Source organism: Ziziphus jujuba, chromosome 3, assembly GCF_031755915.1.
Source record: "Ziziphus jujuba cultivar Dongzao chromosome 3, ASM3175591v1".
Classification (NCBI taxonomy): domain Eukaryota; kingdom Viridiplantae; phylum Streptophyta; class Magnoliopsida; order Rosales; family Rhamnaceae; genus Ziziphus; species Ziziphus jujuba.
The window spans coordinates 31,382,149-31,403,640 of record NC_083381.1 but is presented as its reverse complement, the minus strand read 5'-3'; the positions used below and the strand labels follow the sequence as shown (position 1 = coordinate 31,403,640).

General features: G+C 36.1%; 1 protein-coding gene across 1 annotated transcript; it reads right to left on the bottom strand.

Moving 5' to 3' along the window:
- Positions 1 to 20,257: 20,257 nt before the first annotated feature.
- LOC112492302 (uncharacterized) lies at positions 20,258 to 21,195 on the bottom strand. Its single transcript, XM_025075536.3, has 3 exons — positions 20,977 to 21,195; positions 20,718 to 20,840; positions 20,258 to 20,577 (listed from the first exon to the last, which is right to left on the bottom strand). Exons 1-3 carry the CDS (start codon positions 21,019 to 21,021, stop codon positions 20,335 to 20,337), a joined length of 411 nt encoding a protein of 136 aa, XP_024931304.3. The 5' UTR covers positions 21,022 to 21,195; the 3' UTR covers positions 20,258 to 20,334.
- Positions 21,196 to 21,492: the final 297 nt, after the last annotated feature.

The following is a 21,492-nucleotide window of genomic DNA, read 5'->3' as shown; positions in this document are numbered from 1 at the left end:
TGACACATTAATAATAGTAATGAACGAGACCCTGTAGAGATGTTGTGTATACCGAAATTGGTTTACCTGGCCAGGATTCAAAATTATAGAAGACTTCTATTATTATTATTATTATTATTATTATATATATTTTTTTCTAGCGAATCACCGATGATACCAAATAAATAAGTAAATATTAATCGAAAACGTAATAACACAATTTTTTTTTTTAAAAAAAAGAAAACGCATACCCCTTTTTTTTTTTTAAGGGAAAAAAAGTACACACATCACACACACACATATATATATATATATATTTTTTTTTTTTTGGCAAAAGAAACTAATTTTATTAAAAACCAACAGAAAAACAAAAATCATCCTCAATTGCTTGTTCCAAGAAAAAGTGCACATGGGGGACCAACTTTTAGCCAGGAGCCAAAAGAGTCCAACTTTACAGCATGTTGAGCCAAAATATGAGCCATATTATGTGACTCCCTAAAAGCAAAAACACAATTAAATCACTATACATGCCTGACAGATTTTTAATATCATTCACAAGGAAACAATGTATACATGCCCGAAAGATTTTTAATATCACCACAATAAAACTATCTTTCCCTGAATAAGATTCAAAACTTGATATTGCCTTGCCTCTCAATAAAAAAGTAGACATAGATAGGACATAATGTACCTTACCTATAAATATATGCAAATATATAATCACTACACTACATTATTAATTTAACAATATATAAAAGCAAAACATATGCAATGCAAATATGATTAAAAAAGAGTATGAATAACCATTTAAACTTTTTTAAATTTGTTGTTTTCAAGACTATTATTCAATTGAAGCTTTTCATATGAAATAGGAGTAATTTAAGACTGACTTTTTAATAAGTATGTTCAGTAATCGTTCACTTTCTGAAAGAAGCGGCATTTAGGCCTGTTAATTTGAAAATGCTTCGGAATGATTCGCATTTCAATCTCTTTTCACTACACTTTGAAAATCTCTATTCCAATCCTCATCAGTTTTGCTATTTGTTTGTCGCCATGATGGTATTGACATACCAATTAATGCTAATTATTTTAATATTTTAATTTAAAATGTAATATGATAAAGTAAATTTTTTTTTGGACAGCTAATTAAATTATAATGTAGTCTATATATTGAATTTATTAAGAAATATGAAAAAAAAAATTCCCCCGAAAAAAGTGGAACTACAAACATTTCCTCCGAACAAAATAAAAACAAAAAATAAATTAAAATAAAATAGAAAAAAAAGAAGAAAACCACACAATTTCTAAGATCTCCAACATAATCCGCGCTGTGGCTCATCGCCAGTGCCACAGATGACCCATTTAAAGAAGAAATTCTAAGAAGTCTCTGCTACTTGTTGGGTTTGTTGTGTAACTGGAGCTTAAAAAGCATCTTGTTGTTGTTGTTGACAGAGCCAGAGCCAGAGTCAGAGAATATGAGATTTTTCCTTGGAGCAAGCTCAAGCTCGACCCATTGATGACTGGTTAGAGAGGGCCAAAAGTTGTGTGGTTCGGTAACAGTTGAAATGTCAGCTGGCCTCAGTAACATCATAGCCTTCTCACGGTTCACGTGAAGTGCTTGCAATATGAGAATGAGTCTAGAGAATGCAGCATATGATGAAATATTCTTCAACCACTCATCATAAATGTTGAAATTGAGAAACATCTCATCATCATCATGTGGGTCCTCCGTATCAGCCTTTGACGCTGTAGCGTTTAAAATAAGATCACCAAATTTCTCAATTCTCAAGAAAGCCTGGAATGGAAGATGCAGCTGATCATCACTTGCGGCTTTTATAACAGTGTTGGGGAAATCAAGCAAGAGAACCTCCAAATGATTAAGCATTACTTTACGAGTGGCAACGATTTGCTTAGGCTGTTGCTCGACAGACAGAGACCACACAAGAGCAGCAACTTTTTGAGCTTTTTTCAGCTTTGCCAACTGACCAAGACGTTTCTGTCCTTCCCACTCGTTTTTTTGTGGATGACCTTAAGGAAGAGCTTCCCTGTAGTCGGATTAAGTATAAAGATGGCACCATTTAACGGTGTTGTAGTGAGATTTTCTTCAAGTTTCCACGATACACATTGGTGTCGTCAACAAAACATGCTATTTGATTGCTGCTAAACATATCTCCGTAATTGTTAATTTGGGATGGCTCCATAATTTTGGAATTTGACTGCAGATTTATGCGCAGGATATATAGCTAAGGGTAAGTTAGTTAATAAAATTAAAAGGGCAACAAATTTAGTGACTTCAAATCGAAAATAAAAAGGAAGAGAAAAAAAAGAAGCTGCAAATTAAGCTGTAGTATCTTTTTCAGACAGCTTTTGGCATATTTAGACTTATGTGTGTTTAAATACCGTGTAAAGACTTCTCTTTCCTTCTTCTGTTTTTATTTATTTATTTATAAAGTATGTAAATGTAGTAGTGTTTCATCAATGAAGATTAGCATTGATCAAATTAATATTTATTTTAAAACTAAGAATTTAACATTTTTTTAAGCTAAGAATCTAATATTAGAATTAAGGAGAGCAATCTTAGAGGAACTAAATTCGTTTATCAAATATATATATACCATTATGTAATTGTTCAACATTTTAATATAACTTAGATATGGATAAATCAATTTTTAAATATATTAATATAATTAAATATAAATCAACCAAATAATGATATTTGTGCACTTAATAAATAATTTGATAGAGTAGATGATTTCATTAGTATGATTAAAGAAGTAAATTCCATGATAAAAACTAAATTTGCATATGTCATCTGGGCTTGTTGATTTTCTCTTCACAATTTTCTAGTTGCCCACTGCCACCGTAGTCAACATCCTCTCAAGCAATGCCATGGTAGGTTCTCTAATTTGAACTCATTCCTTAATTCATTAGCTTTAGAATGAACAGTTTTTGAAGTAAGACAAACTCCATCCTCCAAGTTGCCAGGTAATTATACGGTTGATGAGATGACCTATGTTGCTGCCCCTGGCGCACTACAAGGGGGTTCATCTTCTGGTAATCAAGGAGGGTATGTGAAAAGTGTGGTGACTTATATGGGTCCGATTTGAAAGTGAAGTGAATGTCTACAAGTTCTAGCATTACTATGCTTTATTCCTTCAATGTTATGGTGATTGGTGATCTTGAGGAGAAGACGGTTTCAATTGGCATGGATGAGGTTAGAATAATTCTTTTATATTTTGATTTGTTTATTAAAGGTCTAAAAGTATATGTTGAAATTAGTATATATGTTGTTATTTGTATGTATAAATATTGTAGGCGTTGAAATTATTGAAGGCATTATTGGAGTCAAAGATGTGTCCGTAGGGATGAAACGAGAATAGCAAATTTAATTTACTCCCCCCCAAAAAAAAAAAAAGAAATTAATGAAGAAATAGATATTTGGGCTTTGTCATTTGCATGGTAGTCACCCATTGATGTTGCGTTTGTTTACAAAATTTTGGTTTGTCTTATCAACTTATAAGAATATTATATATATATATAATCACACTTTTTGTGCCAGATTAATTTGTATTTGACTTTTGAGTAGCAAAGTTGATTTTCCTTTTTTTTTTTTTTTAAATTTCTTTTGTTAATTAATTATTAATTTGATCGTTAAAAATGTAGGTTTTTAGCTCCTATGTATATGTAGTAATTAAAGAATTTTAACGTATAGCACTAGGTTCATGAGCTACTACTCCTTTTTACTTGATAAAAGTACTCTCCCTAAAACATTTTTTTTCGCAGAATACAAGCGATATTTTCCTCCTCCTTTTTTTTTTTTTTTTTTTTTTTTTTTTTTTTTTCAGGAACAAAGGGATATCTTACTTATTCACCCAAAAAAAAAAAAAAAAAAAAAAGGGATATTTTGGTTGGACTTTGTTTTTGGTTGCTTCTGTCCACAGTCATGCTCGAATATAGACAGGGATGGGTTAGCTAGAAAGGCTGTTGCCATCTTGACTACGATCTCGGCCGCTACTTAAGAGTTCTTTTTATTTTCTTATGTTTTCAACTGTTTAATCCCCATGCCAAAACCGTCATCATTGCTTCCAATTACTGAAAATCAATCGTAAATTTCAAGAAAGGAAGATATCTGTTCCAATAATTAGTTTGGCCAACTCCAAAATTAATGTAAAGTATAGAAGGAGATCTATGGTATTGTCTGAATACCCCCATATTTTCCTTTCACAAATATATAGAAATACCACATACTCATTGGTGGAGTACCATACACTCCAATTTTTATTTTTTTTTTATTTTTAATTTTACCCAAAGTGCATAAACTAATTTAGAATTCAATACTTAAATTTTAAAACAATTGAGTTTGTTTAAAACGCTCGATTGGAGTATACTTGATTAAAATTAGATAATCCATTAAAAAAATAATAATAATAAATTAATCCATGCTAAAAATTTGCTTGATTGAATGTCCCTTACAGGTTAATTATAATTATTAGGACAGTATTATACGACACTAAATAAATTATCAAAGTAAAATGGACGACATAGATATTGGATTGGACGACATTGTTTCCATAGTCGTCATCCAAATCTTGTTTAGGTTCACGCTTCCCACGGCAAAAGGTGTATGAGATTCATAATTCCCTCTCGCAATCCTCGAACAGCAACTCTTGGGCCATGGGGGAAGAAATCGAGAGCCACCGGTCGGATAATAGGGCGGCGAAGTACTTGGAACGACGGAGGTAAAGGAGGATATATCGGACTTGGGTTGTGGAGAGGGGAATCGGGGTCGTCGGAGTCGAAGGGAGAGACCTCGGCGAAGAAAAAATAAAACAAACCCCAAGTCTCAACGTCTTGAGAAAATGGGGATTCTTTACTGTAAAAGAAAAATTACCCTCTGTTTGGTTCCTCAGAAATGGGGGATTTTAACTGTAAATGGAAATGAAATGGTTGCTGAGGTCCAAACTGGAAGTAATTACTTACCATCTCAATATATTCTACTATTTCTTTCTTTTCCCATATGTATTCCTCATGTCATTGTTAGTTGGAATTTTTTTTTTTTTTCCTGGTTATGAATTTCATTTATGCGTTTATTTGTGCTTTGATGAAATATTCTGTTTGTCCCTGTATGTTTAATGGAGTTTGGTTTTTCATGGTCAGAGTGCTAGGTGACGTTGTGACAACCTTAATATTGAGGAGTGGTTTAGTATGCAGTGTGTATAAATTTGGGGAGATTGGAATCAATAATCAACCATGTGTTTTGATTGTCGTTGTTGTTTATTTATTTATTTATTTATTTATTTTTTGAATCTCTATCTCCTACTGACTGATAAATGCAGAATTTACCCACAGCTAAAAACTTTCATTCTAAAATGAATGCCAGCCATTTGATATTTGATCAAATGGTTGGTGTGAGTTAGTTACTTAGTTATACTTACTGGTGATCAGGATATTAAGACTTCTACTACCCAAAAATGAAAACAAGAAAAAGAAAGACTTCATCATGCTGATTCTGTTGCATTATTATCATTACAATATGTGAATACTCAGTCTTACTTGCATTGTTATCCTTTACACTTTATAGGGCTGCGTTGATGAAAAAGTCAAATGGGGCATATTTTCCAGAGGAGGTAATCTCATTTTTGTTTCTGTTTACATTCAATTATGTATGTACTGTGAATAAACAATAATCAGCTTAAGAATTAGTGAGAAGCTTTAATCATGTCGGACTGTATGTTCTTTTCATGTATTATCTTGATAAACATTACTTCTATGAATTAGGATTTTCTTTTTTTTGATGAATCATTAGGAAAAGTTATTTAACTTATTTTTTGGTCTATGACATTGGTATTACATGTCAAAGCCATTTATATGTGGGTTGTCATACAGAACAGCAAGTAGCAAAATGTCTAGATGTTGCCATTACTGAATCATTCTGTTTGGTGGTGGTCAGACCATTTAAGCTTAATATAGAAGAATCATTCTAGGTGCTTATTATATATGGTTGTCCATCCCTATCTGTTTTTCTATAAAATTAATTTATTTATACACCGTGTGCAGGTGGTTGGAATTCCCAATTACACGTATCCTGAATTGCTTGCAGGTATTCTGTATGGATTTAAATCTGATTTTTGGTCTCTAGGTATGTCCTTTTGAGGATGTCTGTGATATATGTGTTACTTTTTCTTTCGGACAAGATGTATGTGTTACTTTGTCTAGAGCTAAAGTGGTTCCTTGCTGATCAGGATGCTGTATGTATGAGATGCTGCTCATCGTCCTGCTTTTAAAGATCTCTTACGGTTCTTTTATTTAGCAACTAATTCGTTTTTAAGAAACTTACTAAGAATGGTTTACTGGGTCCAGAAATATTGTTCGCTACATGGTATGCCCAAACAGGTCAACAACTTATTATAATTGTTTTTTGTTACGTTATTGTAGTCAACAGGAAAATTAATTTTCTGAAACAATCACTAAAACAATCCTTTGACTAATAATGAATGAATTCTGGAGATTTTTGCAACTTTCTGGCACATATGATCCTTTTGCCATCTGGATTGAGGGTATTTCTAGGAACAATTATGATTAGCCTTCTACACTTGCAGTTCATGTTATATATACACCAGTAATGATACAACAATACTAAATCGATCACTATTTGGATTTTGTTTTATACTTTGGGTAACTATTTGTGTTTTGTCCTGAATAAATAAAAACACATGGAATTAACATGTATGGAAAGCTGCTAAAATTTTGTTTCCAATATATAAGAATATGTCCCTGGTTCTAGAAATTTGTCTTTGGCAATGTAGGCCACCAAGTTGTTCATTGACATAGAGCATGCGTGCATGTTCTGCTCAAGTTTGAAAAGTTGCAAATGGAGTTTATAATGGATATGTAGTAAATATTTGAAATTACACGGCTTTTACTGATTCTAGTGTTATAATGGAAATATATTTGTTTGCAGGGAAGTATATGATTGGGACGATGGGAAGATACACCTTTATGTAAAGATAGTTATTCAAACACTAGCAAGTGCCAATGCCATCATTCCCCTCTGCCTAGTCCTGGCAAGCTGCTTGGATACCTCCATGCGCTGATCAATTCGTTTACCACCGTCAAGTTCTGGAGGTTAGTTTCGATCTCCTTTTCTTCGATTTATTTTTCTTTCTGTAATTCTTTGTTTATTTGATTGCTGAGAAAATGGAGGAAAGAAAAGGAAAGATCTAGTTATCTTTTCCCTTTTTATTTGAAATTCCTGCTTAATTTAGTTATTATTTGATTTTCTTTTCCATTTCTTTTGCGTTGAGAGAGATTGAGAAAAAAGGATCAAAATAAAATAGAATAAAATATATTGAAGTTGAAGTCGGTGAGAAAACAATAACTTACTTGTTTTATCACTGAAATGTCAACTAATTATAGAGTTGATCAATTTGAAGTGCTATAATACTGCGATGCAATAATGCAAAACATTTAACCTCGCCATTTCTAAATCACTATATTACATTAAGAATAAATTATGGATAAATTATGACATATCTCTAATTTGTTTGTACCATGGCTATTTTCTAATAACTCAATGCTGCATTCAGAATTCAAATATTATTCAAATATCATTTTCAAAAACATATATTTATTTTTACTCTATATATATATATATATATATATATGATAGTTACATTTACCAAATATAGTGTTATCATTTTTCAATTTGTTGCTTCCGTAAAACATATCAAATGACTTTATTTATTATTAGATTTTTTTTACTACGTCAAAAAAATAAATAACTATTTAAAAAAAAAAATTTCTCTTCAATGAATATGTCTAAATACCTTCATGTCAAGTTGAAGGTTCTCTGACCACTTTAGAGAAGAAATATAAGAAGAAAAATAAAAGAATTCTATTACTCTCTTGGAAATAGAATACAAAAATACAAAAACTTCTCTCTTGGATTCTCACGTGGAATCTCCCCCTACACTCTCAAATTCTCTCTGGAATTGCTCACTCTTCTCTCAAGCTCTCTCTGGAACTTAAACACTCTCTCTCTCGGAGTTTTCTCTTAATATTCCTCACTTGGGATAATATTGAGCTTGCTCACTTGGCTTAGCTTGCATACAACGGGATGGAGCCTATTTATAGGCTTACAAGGTCGGTTGCATGACCACAATCTTCAACAGCCTTTGCAGAGCCCACAATTGTTGAACAATCCATTTTCGGTGCAGCAATGGTCATTGTCAAAAATGGTGGCTGTCGGTGCAGTGGTGTCAAAACTTATGGCTGTGCAGTCTTCACACTGTCGGTGTAGTGGTGGTGCGGCTGGACTTCACAATTCTCCCCCTCCAGCCGCATTTAAACTGATGGTCATCTGCCAGCTATTCCAGCTATGTCTCTGCATAGCTTCAGCTTCTCTTGAGCAACAACTTTTGTTAGCATATCTGCTGGATTCTCTTTTGTGTGGATCTTCATCAGTTTCAGCAACTGTTGATCTATTACTTCGCGTATCCAATGATAGCGGATGTCAATGTGCTTTGTACGGGAATGATACATTGAGTTTTTGCTCAAATCCATGACACTTTGGTTATCACAATGTATCTTGTAGTCTTCTTACTTGATGCCCAATTCTGTGAGAAAACGCTTTAACCACAACATTTTCTTACCCGCTTCCGCTGCGGCAATGTACTCTGCTTCAGTAGTGGATAAAGCAACACACTTCTGCAATCTTGACTGCCATGACACAGTTCCCCCCGCAAAAGTGTAGAGATAACCTGATATAGACTTTCTATTATCATGGTCTCCGGCCATATCTGCATCTGTATAGCCTTCTAAGATTGGATCACCTCCCCCGTAGCACAAGCACAGCTTCGATGTACCTTTAAGATACCTGAGAATCCATTTGACTGCTTTCTAGTGTTTCTTTCCAGGATTTGAAAGAAATCTGCTCACAACACCTACTGCATGAGCAATGTCTGGTCTGGTACACCCCATTGCATACATCAGACTTCCTACCGCTGAAGAATATGGTACTGAAGCCATCTCCTCTATCTCTTCTTTGGATGAGGGGCACAATCTCTTACTCAACTTGAAATGATTTGCAAGTGGAATGCTGATCGGTTTGACTTTATCCATGTTGAATCTCTTTATCATCCGTTCAACATACTTCTCTTGAGATAGCCATAACCTTCTATTCTTCCTGTCTCGGATTATTTGCATTCCCAAAATTTGTTGAGCTGGTCCTAAGTCTTTCATATCAAAGGATTTAGATAATTCTTTCTTCAGCTGACTAATCTTCATTGCATCTTGTCCAACGATCAACATGTCGTCCACATATAATAAAAGTGCAATGAAGTTTCCACCTGAAAATTTTTGAATATAAACACACTGGTCTGCTGCAGTCCTTTTATAGCCTTGACTCACCATAAGCGAGTCAAACTTCTTGTACCATTGTCTTGGTTCTTACTTGAGGCCATACAAGCTCTTCTTTAGCTTGCATACGAGGTTTTCTTTCCCTGAAACCTCAAATCCTTCTGGCTGTTCCATGTAGATTTCTTCATGTAAATCACCGTGAAGAAATGCTGTCTTCACATCCATCTGTTTAAGCTCTAGGTTTAGACTTGCTACTAAACCAAAAATGACTCGAATTGAAGTCATTTTTACCACTGGTGAAAAAATCTCATCAAAGTCAATTCCTTTCTTCTGAAGAAATCTTTTGACCACCAATCGGGCTTTGTGTTTCACCACCTTTCCGTTGCCATCTTTCTTGAGCTTGAACACCCATTTATTCTTTAGTTCCTTCTTTCCTGTTGGAAGCTCAACCAACTCATAAGTATGATTTTTCTGCAAGGATTCCATCTCATCTTGCATTACTTGTAGCCACTTTTCCTTCTCTTGATTAGAAACAGCTTCCTAGAAACTCTCTGGCTCTCCTTCTTCAGTAAGCAGAATATACTCAGATTCTGAAAATCTTTTTGATGGAATTTGGTCTCGCTCAGATCTCCGAACTTGTAAACCACTGGTTTCAGGAGATGTACCATCATCTGACCGCTGTGATGGCCCTGCAGCTGCTTGAGAGGATTGAGTCTCCCCCTACTTAATATCCCCTTCTTCCTCCTGGTCTGCTTCTGGTATATCTTCATGCACCTCATTATCCTCTGTGGCTATTTGTGCTGGTGCTGGATTAGGACAAAAATTCTCGGCACTAGAACTACAATTAGGAGACATTCTGGGCTTTTCAATGTATTCCATTTTCTGGTTTTCATGGAATACTACATCCCTGCTTCTAATAACCTTCTTTGTTTTCGGGTCCCATAACCTGTATCCGAATTCTTCATCTCCATATCCTATAAAGATGCATGGAGTAGATCTTACATCGAGCTTCTGTCTGAGCTCCTTGGATACATGTACATAAGCTAAACAACCAAACACTCTTAAATGAGAGTAGGAGGGAATCTTATTTGACCACATTTTTTTCGGAATTTCAAAATTCAACGGTACTGACGGTGATCTGCTGATTAAATAGCAGGCGGCATGAACAGCTTCTCCCCAGAATGGCTTTGGCAGCTTAGCCATACTGATCATACTTCTGACCTTTTCCATAATGGTTCGGTTCATTGTTTCGGCTATTCCATTATGTTGTGGGGTGCGAGGGACCGTCTTCTCATGTCGAATGCCGTGTCTTCTGCAGTAGGCATCGAACTCCTTGGAAGTATATTCGCCTCCATTATCTGAGCGGAGACATTTCAGCTTCTTTCCTGTTTCACGCTCTACCATGGTATGAAACAGTTTGAAGTAATCCAATACCTGGTCCTTTGTTTTCAAGAAATATACCCCCACCTTCCGAGAAGCATCATCAATGAAGGTCAGAAAATACTTGTTGCCACCTAATGATTCCACCTCCATGGGACCACAAACATCAGAGTGCACCAGACTAAGCAACTCTGATCTTCTCGATGCAGAGGAACTGAAGGAGACTCTATGTTGCTTACCAAATAAGCAGTGACTATAAAGATCTAGCGCAGCATCCTTGCAAACAGTGATAAGCTTCTTCCTTACCAAAGTGGACAATCCTTTTTCACTCATGTGACCGAGTCTCTGGTGCCATAGATTTTGAGATGCCTCTCCTTCTGCAATATTGAGGCTATCTGCATATATCTTCACATGAGTCTTGTACAACGTTCCACAAATATGTCCTCGGGCGACAACTATGGCACCTTTCGTCATTTTCCATGTGCCTTTGCTGAAGTAGTTGTTATAGCCTTGCTTGTCTAAGGCTGCTCCCGAAAGTAGATTAAGCCGAAGATCTGGAACATGACGGACATCCTTCAAAGTGATTGTACAACCAACATTCGTTTTTACCTGAATATCACCAGTTCCCATAATCTTTGCAAAACTGGAATTTCCCATCTTTACCGTACCAAAGTCTCCTGCTTTGTACGTTTTAAAGAAATCTCTGTGTGGAGTGACATGGTAGGATGTTGCAGTATCGACTACCCACTCAACATCTTGGGTTGATATATGAAGGCATGTCTCTTCTTCGGTGGAGCAGAGCGTCACTTCTCCTGTAACAGTGGCTAGTGTCTCTCCATCCTTCTTCGGCTGATTACCTTGGAGTCTCTGCTCTCTCAACAACTTTCTGCAGTTCTTCTTCATGTGACCCTCCAGGGCACAATGATAGCACTTATATGATGATTTTCTGCCGTCTATAGATCTGCCTCTGCTCTTGCTCCTGCCTCTCCCCCTATCTTAACCACCTCTTTGCTGTCTTCCTCTCTCTGTGACTAGGGCATGTGAATGATCCATGCCAATGTCCTTTCTCCTGCCTCTTCATTAAATAGGGCATCCTTAACCATAGACATAGTAAGTTTGCCATTCAGGGCCGAATTGCTGAGAGAGACTACCAATGTCTCCCAACTGTCTGGAAGAGAGCTTAGAAGTAGGAGGGCTGATCCTCATCTCCTAGTTGATAATCCACAGCAGATAGTTGATTTACCAAGCTCTGGAACTCACTGGTATGCTCGGCTACAGAAGTTCCACTCTGTAATTTTAAATTTACCAATCGCTTAAGCAACAGGGCTTTGTTCCGAGCAGTCTTGGCCTGGTACATGTCCTCCAATTTTTTCCAGAGGTCATATGCATCCGTTTCCTTCGCTACATGATGGAAGATACTGTGATCGATCCATTGCCTGATTTGACTGATCGTTTTCTTGTTTAATTTCTTCCATTCTGCTACTTTGCTGGGATCGGGGTTTTCTCCTTTAGCTTCTATAGGATCAAACAGATCTTTACAATTGAGGAGATCTTCCATCCGAGGTCTTCAAAGTGTATAATTTGTGGCAGTGAGCTTAACCATAGCTCTCGAAGATGATTCTTCCATTAACATTATGGCTTAACCAAAAATGAAGCTGAATTTGGCAAAACGGAGTTAACCGTTGCGTCCGGAGCGGCCGAAAATGGTGGACTTGACTCTTCTGGGGTCAAAATATAATTATCAGAAATTTTAGGGCAAAATTGTAATTTCACAAAATTTCTGGGTCAACCTGCAAATACAGAAACTACAGGGGTCAATCTGTAATTTTAAATAGTTTAAAGGCTGTTCCGTAATTTCAGAAACTTCTGATGACGTGGCAGATTGTGCTGATGTGTCAACACGTGGCAGATGACGTGTCGGCTGGCGTGGCAGATGACGTGGCAGGGTGCGCTGACGTGTCTGCTGACGTGGTCGTCTTCAACCTCCGGACGGCGCGTGACTTGTTGCAGAAAACTTCAGGCGGCGCGTGCGGGCGCGTGAGACAGTGTCTTTCTCTCCAAAAACTTGTGTGTTCTCGTCTCGTCGACTACTTTCACCTGGTATTGTCAAATTAATTATTTGAACAACTTTTCGAAACACCAACCTGAAGAACAGTGGCTCTGTTTCTTCAAATTTTGAACCCAAGCTCTCGACCTGGAGCTCTGATACCACTTGTTGTGGTTCTCTGACCACTTTAGAGAAGAAATATGAGAAGAAAAATAAAAGAATTCTATTACTCTCTTGGAAATAGAATACAAAAATACAAAAACTTCTCTCTTGGATTCTCACGTGGAATCTCTCCCTGCACTCTCAAATTCTCTCTGGAATTGCTCACTCTTCTCTCAAGCTCTCTCTGGAACTTAAACACTCTCTCTCTCGGAGTTTTCTCTCAATATTCCTCACTTGGGATAATATTGAGCTTGCTCACTTGGCTTAACTTGCATACAACGGGATGGAGCCTATTTATAGGCTTACAAGGTCGGTTGCATGGCCACAATCTTCAACAGCCTCTGCAGAGCCCACAATTGTTGAACAATCCATTTTCGGTGCAGCAATGGTCATTGTCAAAAATGGTGGTTGTCGGTGCAGTGGTGTCAAAAATGATGGCTGTGCAGTCTTCACACTGTCGGTGCAGTGGTGGTACGGCTGGAGAGAATTTGAGAGTGTAGAGAAAGGTTCCACGTGAGAATCCTCCATGAGAAAAGTTTTTATTTTTGTATTCTATTTCTAAAAGAGTAATAGAATTCTTTTTATTTTTCTTCTCATATTTCTTCTCTCAAGTGGTCAGAGAACCACAACAAGTGGTATCAGAGATCCAGGTCGAGAGCTTGGGTTCAAAATTTGAAGAAACAGAGCCACTGTTCTTCAGGTTGGTGTTTCAAAAAGTTGCTCAAATAATTAATTTGACAATACCAGGTGAAAGTAGTCGACGAGACGAGAACACACAAGTTTTCCGGAGAGAAAGACACCGTCTCACGCGCCCGCACGCGCCGCCTGAAGTTTTCTGCAACAAGTCACGCGCCTCACGCGCCGCACGCGCAGTCTGGAGGTTGAAGACGACCACGTCGGCAGACACGTCAGCGCACCCTGCCACGTCATCTGCCACGCCAGCCGACACGTCGTCAGCCACGTCATATGCCACGTGTTGACACGTCAGCACAATCTGCCACGGCATCAATATTTTCTGAAATTACGGAACAGCCCCTGAACTATTGGAAATTACAGATTGACCCATGAAGTTTCTATATTTGCAGGTTGACCCAGAAATGTTATGAAATTACAGTTTTGCCCTAAAATTTCTGGTAATTATATTTTGACCCCGGAAGAGTCAAGTTCACCATTTTCGGCCGTTCCGGACGCAACGGTTAACTCCGTTTTGCCAAATTCAGCTCCATTTTTGGTCAAGCCATAATGTCAATGGAAGAATCATCTTCGGGAGCTATGGTTAAGCTCACTGCCACAAATTATACACTTTGGAGACCTTGGATGGAAGATCTCCTCAATTGTAAGGATCTGTTTGATCCTATAGAAGCTAAAGGAGAAAACCCCGATCCCAGCAAAGTAGCAGAATGGAAGAAATTAAACAAGAAAACGATCGGTCAAATCAGGCAATGGATCGATCACAGTGTCTTCCATCATGTAGCGAAGGAAACGGATGCATATGCCCTCTGGACAAAATTGGAGGACATGTACCAGGCCAAGACTGCTCGGAATAAAGCCCTGTTGCTTAAGCGATTGGTAAATTTAAAATTACAGAATGGAACTTCTGTAGCCGAGCATACCAGTGAGTTTCAGAGTTTGGTAAATCAACTATCTGCTGTGGATTATCAACTAGGGGAACAAGCCCTCCTACTTCTAAGCTCTCTTCCAGACAGTTGGGAGACATTGGTAGTCTCTCTCAGCAATTCGGCCCCGAATGGCAAACTTACTATGTCTATGGTTAAGGGTGCCCTATTTAATGAAGAGGCCAGGAGAAAGGACATTGGCATGGATCAGTCACATGCCCTCGTCACAGAGAGAGGAAGACAGCAAAGAGGTAGTCGAGATAGGGGGAGAGGCAGGAGCAAGAGCAGAGGCAGATCTACAGACGGTATAAAATCATCATATAAGTGCTATCATTGTACCCTGGAGGGTCACATGAAGAAGAACTGCAGAAAGTTGTTGAGAGAGCAGAGACTCCTTCAGTTCTTGTGCATTGAGAAGATCAAAGTTGCTTAGTCTGGTGCACTCTGATGTTTGTGGTCCCATGGAGGTGGAATCATTATGTGGCAACAAGTATTTCCTGACCTTCATTGATGATGCTTCTCGGAAGGTGTGGGTATATTTCTTGAAAACAAAGGATCAGGTATTGGATTACTTCAAACTGTTTCATACCATGGTAGAGCGTGAAACAGGAAAGAAGCTGAAATGTCTCCGCTCAGATAATGGAGGGGAGTATACTTCCAAGGAGTTCGATGCCTATTGCAGAAGACACGGCATTCGACATGAGAAGATGGTCCTTCGCACCCCATAACATAATGGAATAGCCGAAAGAATGAACCGAACCATTATGAAAAAGGTCAGAAGTATGATCAGTATGGCTAAGCTGCCAAAGCCATCCTCGGGAAAAGCTGTTCGTGCCGCCTGCTATTTAATCAACAGATCACCGTCAGTACCGTTGAATTTTGAAATTCTGGAGAAAATGTGGTCGGGTAAGATTCCCTCCTACTCTCATTAAGAGTGTTTGGTTGTTTAGCTTATGTACATGTATCCAAGGAACTTAGACAGAAGCTCGATGCAAGATCTACTCCATGCATCTTTATAGGATATGGAGATGAAGAATTCGGATACAGGTTATGGGACCCGAAAACAAAGAAGGTTATTAGAAGCAGGGATGTAGTATTCCATGAAAACCAGAAAATGGAAAACATTGAAAAGCCCAGAATGTCTTCTAATTGTAGTTCTAGTGCCGAGAATTTTTGTCCTAATCCAGCACCAGCACAAATAGCCACAGAAGATAATGAGGTGCATGAAGATATACCAGAAGCAGACCAAGAGGAAGAATTGGATATTGAGCAGGGGGAGACTCAATCCTCTCAAGCAGCTGCAGGGCCATCACAGCGGTCAGATGATGGTACACCTCCTGAAACCAGTGGTTTACAAGTTCGGAGATCTGAGCGAGGCCGAATTCCATCAAAGAGATTTCTAGAATCTGAGTATATTCTGCTTACTGAAGAGGGGGAGCCAGAGAGTTTCCAGGAAGCTGTTTCTCATCAAGAGAAGGAAAAGTGGCTGCAAGCAATGCAAGATGAGATGGAATCCTTGTAGAAAAATCATACTTATGAGTTGGTTGAGCTTCCAACAGGAAAGAAGGCACTAAAGAATAAATGGGTGTTCAAGCTCAAGAAAGATGGCAGCGGAAAGGTGGTGAAACACAAAGCCCGATTGGTGGTCAAAGGATTTCTTCAGAAGAAAAGAATTGACTTTGATGAGATTTTTTCACCAGTGGTAAAAATGACTTCAATTCGAGTCATTTTTGGTTTAGTAGCAAGTCTAAACCTAGAGCTTGAACAGATGGATGTGAAGACAGCATTTCTTCACGGTGATTTACATGAAGAAATCTACATGGAGCAGCCAGAAGGATTTGAGGTTTCAGGGAAAAAAAACCTCGTATGCAAGCTAAAGAAGAGCTTGTATGGCCTCAAGCAAGCACCAAAACAATGGTACAAGAAGTTTGACTCGCTTATGGTGAGTCAAGGCTATAAAAGGACTGCAGCAGACCAGTGTGTTTATATTCAAAAATTTTCAGGTGGAAACTTCATTGCACTTTTGCTATATGTGGATGACATGTTGATCGTTGGACAAGATGCAATGAAGATTAGTCAGCTGAAGAAAGAATTATCCAAGTCCTTTGATATGAAAGACTTAGAACCAGCTCAACAAATTTTGGGAATGCAAATAATCCGAGACAGGAAAAATAGAAGGTTATGGCTATCTCAAGAGAAGTATGTTGAACGGGTGATAAAGAGATTCAACATGGATAAAGCCAAACCGGTCAGCATTCCACTTGCAAATCATTTCAAGTTGAGTAAGAGATTGTGCCCCTCATCCAAAGAAGAGATAGAGGAGATGGCTTCAGTACCATATTCTTCAGCGGTAGGAAGTCTGATGTATGCAATGGTGTGTACCAGACCAGACATTGCTCATGCAGTAGGTGTTGTGAGCAGATTTCTTTCAAATCCTGGAAAGAAACACTGGGAAGCAGTCAAATGGATTCTCAGGTATCTTAAAGGTACATCGAAGCTGTGCTTGTGCTACGGGGGAGGTGATCCAATCTTAGAAGGCTATACAGATGCAGATATGGCCAGAAACCCTGATAATAGAAAGTCTACATCAGGTTATCTCTACACTTTTGCAGGGGGAGCTGTGTCATGGCAGTCAAGATTGCAGAAGTGTGTTGCTTTATCCACTACTGAAGCAGAGTACATTGCCGCAGCGGAAGCGGGTAAGGAAATGTTGTGGTTAAAGCGTTTTCTCACAGAATTGGGCATCAAGCAAGAAGACTACAAGATACATTGTGATAACCAAAGTGCCATGGATTTGAGCAAAAACTCAATGTATCATTCCAGTACAAAGCACATTGACATCCGCTATCATTGGATACGCGAAGTAATAGATCAACAGTTGCTGAAACTGATGAAGATCCACACAAAAGAGAATCCAGCAGATATGCTAACAAAAGTTGTTGCTCAAGAGAAGCTGAAGCTATGCAGAGACATAGCTGGAATAGATGGCAGATGACCATCAGTTTAAATGCGGCTGGAGGGGGAGAATTGTGAAGTCCAGCCGCACCACCACTGCACCGACAGTGTGAAGACTGCACAGCCATCATTTTTGACACCACTGCACCGACAGCCACCATTTTTGACAATGGCCATTGCTGCACCGAAAATGGATTGTTCAACAATTGTGGGCTCTGTAGAGGCTGTTGAAGATTGTGGCCATGCAACCGACCTTGTAAGCCTATAAATAGGCTCCATCCCGTTGTATGCAAGCTAAGCCAAGTGAGCAAGCTCAATATTATCCCAAGTGAGGAATATTGAGAGAAAACTCCGAGAGAGAGAGTGTTTAAGTTCCAGAGAGAGCTTGAGAGAAGAGTGAGCAATTCCAGAGAGAATTTGAGAGTGTAGAGAGAGATTCCACGTGAGAATCCTCCATGAGAGAAGTTTTTATTTTTGTATTCTATTTCTAAAAGAGTAATATAATTCTTTTTATTTTTCTTCTCATATTTCTTCTCTCAAGTGGTCAGAGAACCACAACAGTTCTGGAGGTTAGTTTCGATCTCCTTTTCTTCGATTTTTTTTTCTTTCTGTAATTCTTTGTTTATTTGATTGCTGAGAAAATGGAGGAAAGAAAAGGAAAGATCTAGTTATCTTTTCCCTTTTTATTTGAAATTCCTGCTTAATTTGATTATTATTTGATTTTCTTTTCCATTTCTCTTGCGTTGAGAGAGATTGAGAAAAAAGGATCAAAATAAAATAGAATAAAATATATTGAAGTTGAAGTCGGTGAGAAAACAATAACTTACTTGTTTTATCACTGAAATGTCAACTAATTATAGAGTTGATCAATTTGAAGTGCTATAATACTGCGATGCAATAATGCAAAACATTTAACCTCGCCATTTCTAAATCACTATATTACATTAAGAATAAATTATGGATAAATTATGACATATCTCTAATTTGTTTGTACCATGGCTATTTTCTAATAACTCAATGCTGCATTCAGAATTCAAATATTATTCAAATATCATTTTCAAAAACATATATTTATTTTTACTCTATATATATATATATATATATATATATATGATAGTTACATTTACCAAATATAGTGTTATCATTTTTCAATTTGTTGCTTCCGTAAAACATATCAAATGACTTTATTTATTATTAGATTTTTTTTACTACGTCAAAAAAATAAATAACTATTAAAAAAAAAAAATTCTCTTCAATGAATATGTCTAAATACCTTCATGTCAAGTTGACATAGTAAAAATAATAATAATAATAACAATGCCTAGATGGTCTTTTAGTTTTGAAGGTTGTATTACATATTTTAAAATTTTTCTAAAAAATAAAATTTTTCTTAGAAAGTTAAATCGTTGAAAAAAAAATTAAACAATTTAATTAATTAATAGCATATATAATTTTTATACACATTACAATACGAGAACAATTTTAAAATTAATTGTATATTAGTGATAGATAATTTTAAATAATATCAATTTTTATATTATATAAACGGCAATCTATATTTATTATTGATGATGCTCGCAGTTTTTATCTTGTTCCCTTCCTGTGCCAATCCTCAATCCTCCAATTTGTGTCATCTGAGTGTCTATTATTTTTTGGATTTGTTTTGTATTAGCCATCCTAATATCCAATTGAATAAGAAATGCCGCTCTGGGTGATTAGAAAATAGGTACAGACAATCAGAGATATGCCAAAAAATTTTTTTTTTTTATTTTGGATATTGCGAGATATATAGATCATTAATTTATTCTTAATATTTTATAGCGATTAAAAAAATTCAAGGTTAAAAAGTTATAAATTATTGCATCAATATGATATCACGTTAATATGGATCAACTACTTAATTCGTCTATGACCCAAAAAAAAAAAAAAAAAAAAAACTATATGTAATTGGTCATGGAATCTGTCAACATAATTGTTGCTCATTTTCATTGCAAAACACAGGCTTAAAAAATTCTCTTTTATTATTATTATTATTATTATTTTTTATATATGGACGTAAAACAAGAAATTTTTTCTGAAAGAAAGATAGGATAGTGAACTTCACTTCTTTATAATTTAAACAACTTATAATAGATAAACCAAAAAGAAAAAGGAAAACTCCAAAAAAAAAAAATCAAAATCAAAATAAAAAATAATAATAATAATAAAAAGAACTTGCAATGGGCTAAATCCCCTTTTTTTTTGAAATTTTATAGAATGCTAATTCAATCTAGTTATGATCGAGTCCACTTCAAGCATTCTAAAAAAACAGCTCATTGTTCAAAATTTAGGCATTAGATTATAATTAAGTGCGTAATGTAACTGGGAAAAAAAAGGTTTTTTTCAGAGTATATTCTTCCCATTTACAAGTGTATGGTTTACCTTTCTCAAAATTTACAATTTTCAATTATTAATAAAAATGATCACTGTTGGTTTTCGAACAGAGAATAAATATGATCACAAACATCTAAAATACTGAGAAGATGCCAAAGTTAAACCCTTATCTAATTCGGTGATGAAAAATGTTTATAAGAGTATTTTTACAGAGTAAAATAAAGAGGGAGGTTTTTGTCAAATTTAATCTTATTTGAAATTTTACTCAAGAAACCATTTAATTAACGGTAAATTTGTCAAATAATATTATGTCATTAAGGATAGAAATATAAAATTTCTAAAACTAGAAACTCATATCTAAAAAAAAAAAAAAAAAAAAAATGTAGTGTGGGAAATAGAGGGTAAAAAACTTCTTATTAGTTCATAATAAAGAGTAGTTAAAAATGGTTAATACAAAAAGAGTAATTAATAGGGTGGATGGTAGTAGAATGCAGGTCTGAAAATATCCAGAGCAAACAGATCATCAGGAATGTATCTATAGACCTTAGCTTCATAATAAAAAGCTGCAGGTTCTGATTCTTGTTCATCATCTCCTCCACTGAAATTGGTTTCCAAATCCAGTGTGATATAGTACACTACGATAGTTCTTCCATGGAATTCCAAATTAACCTTCACAATTCTCTTAAGCGATACAATGTCCGCACCCTCCTACATGATCATAAAAAACAAAAAATAAAAATAAAAATAAAAAAAAGCAACTTGTCGTTACTTGCTGAAAAAAAAAAAAAAAAAAAACCCAATATTCAATGTTAAAAGAAAGACAAATTGCAGAGGGATTACATACGCACCCTTTTGCTATACTGTTCAAGTGCGAAATCCACAGCTTTTTTAACCTGTTCTTCATCAGCGGGGGTTGATGGTCGAATGGTACCATGTATGGTACAAGTTGGATCAGAATATGCAGTAAAGCCCTAATCAATAATTTCAAAAAAAAAAAAAAAAAAAAAAAAAAAAAAAACAATAATTTGGGTAAGTTCGATATTCCTGAAGAAAAAGATCAATTAATGATAGAAAACAAACATTGGAAAACAATCACAAAATAAATACCTCTGATCCATAGACAAGGTCGTATGGACTCTGGCTCAACATCATCACTTGGATTCCAATACCAACACAACAGAAACACTCCCTTGCTTCACGACTCTCTCTTGTGCCGCAGTTTAAAAGGAAATAAAAAGTGTTTTAGAAGGTAATAGTTGTAAGAAGGAAATAAAAAATTTTTTAGAAGGAAACAGTAGTAAATAAAATTTGGTAAACATACATATATATATATATATATATATATATATAGACACATTATGCTTCTGGGCTAAGTAATATATATATCGTTTTTTGGAAACTCCAGTTTAGGAAATGAGAGTCAAACAGAGTCAAACCTAATATATGAAAAAAGGAAAGTTGAACCTGATATATACAAAAAGAAATAAAAAGTCCTTTCTTTATAGATATATTTAAGTACTAATATATATATATATATATATTTTTTTTTACAGATATATTTTCAAGTGTACTTGGATTAAATATATATATATATATATATATATATATATATATATTATAGAT

What these genes read in the sequence shown, in the direction of transcription:
- LOC112492302 (XM_025075536.3), bottom strand. Translation starts at nt 21,021, where the DNA reads ATGATGTTGAGCCAGAGTCCATACGACCTTGTCTATGGATCAGAG. An exon ending in ACCTTGTCTATGGATCAGAG is followed by an intron (nt 20,841 to 20,976) that starts GTATTTATTTTG and finishes ATTATTGATTAG; the next exon opens with GGCTTTACTGCATATTCTGA. An exon ending in TTGAACAGTATAGCAAAAGG is followed by an intron (nt 20,578 to 20,717) that starts GTGCGTATGTAA and finishes ATGATCATGTAG; the next exon opens with GAGGGTGCGGACATTGTATC.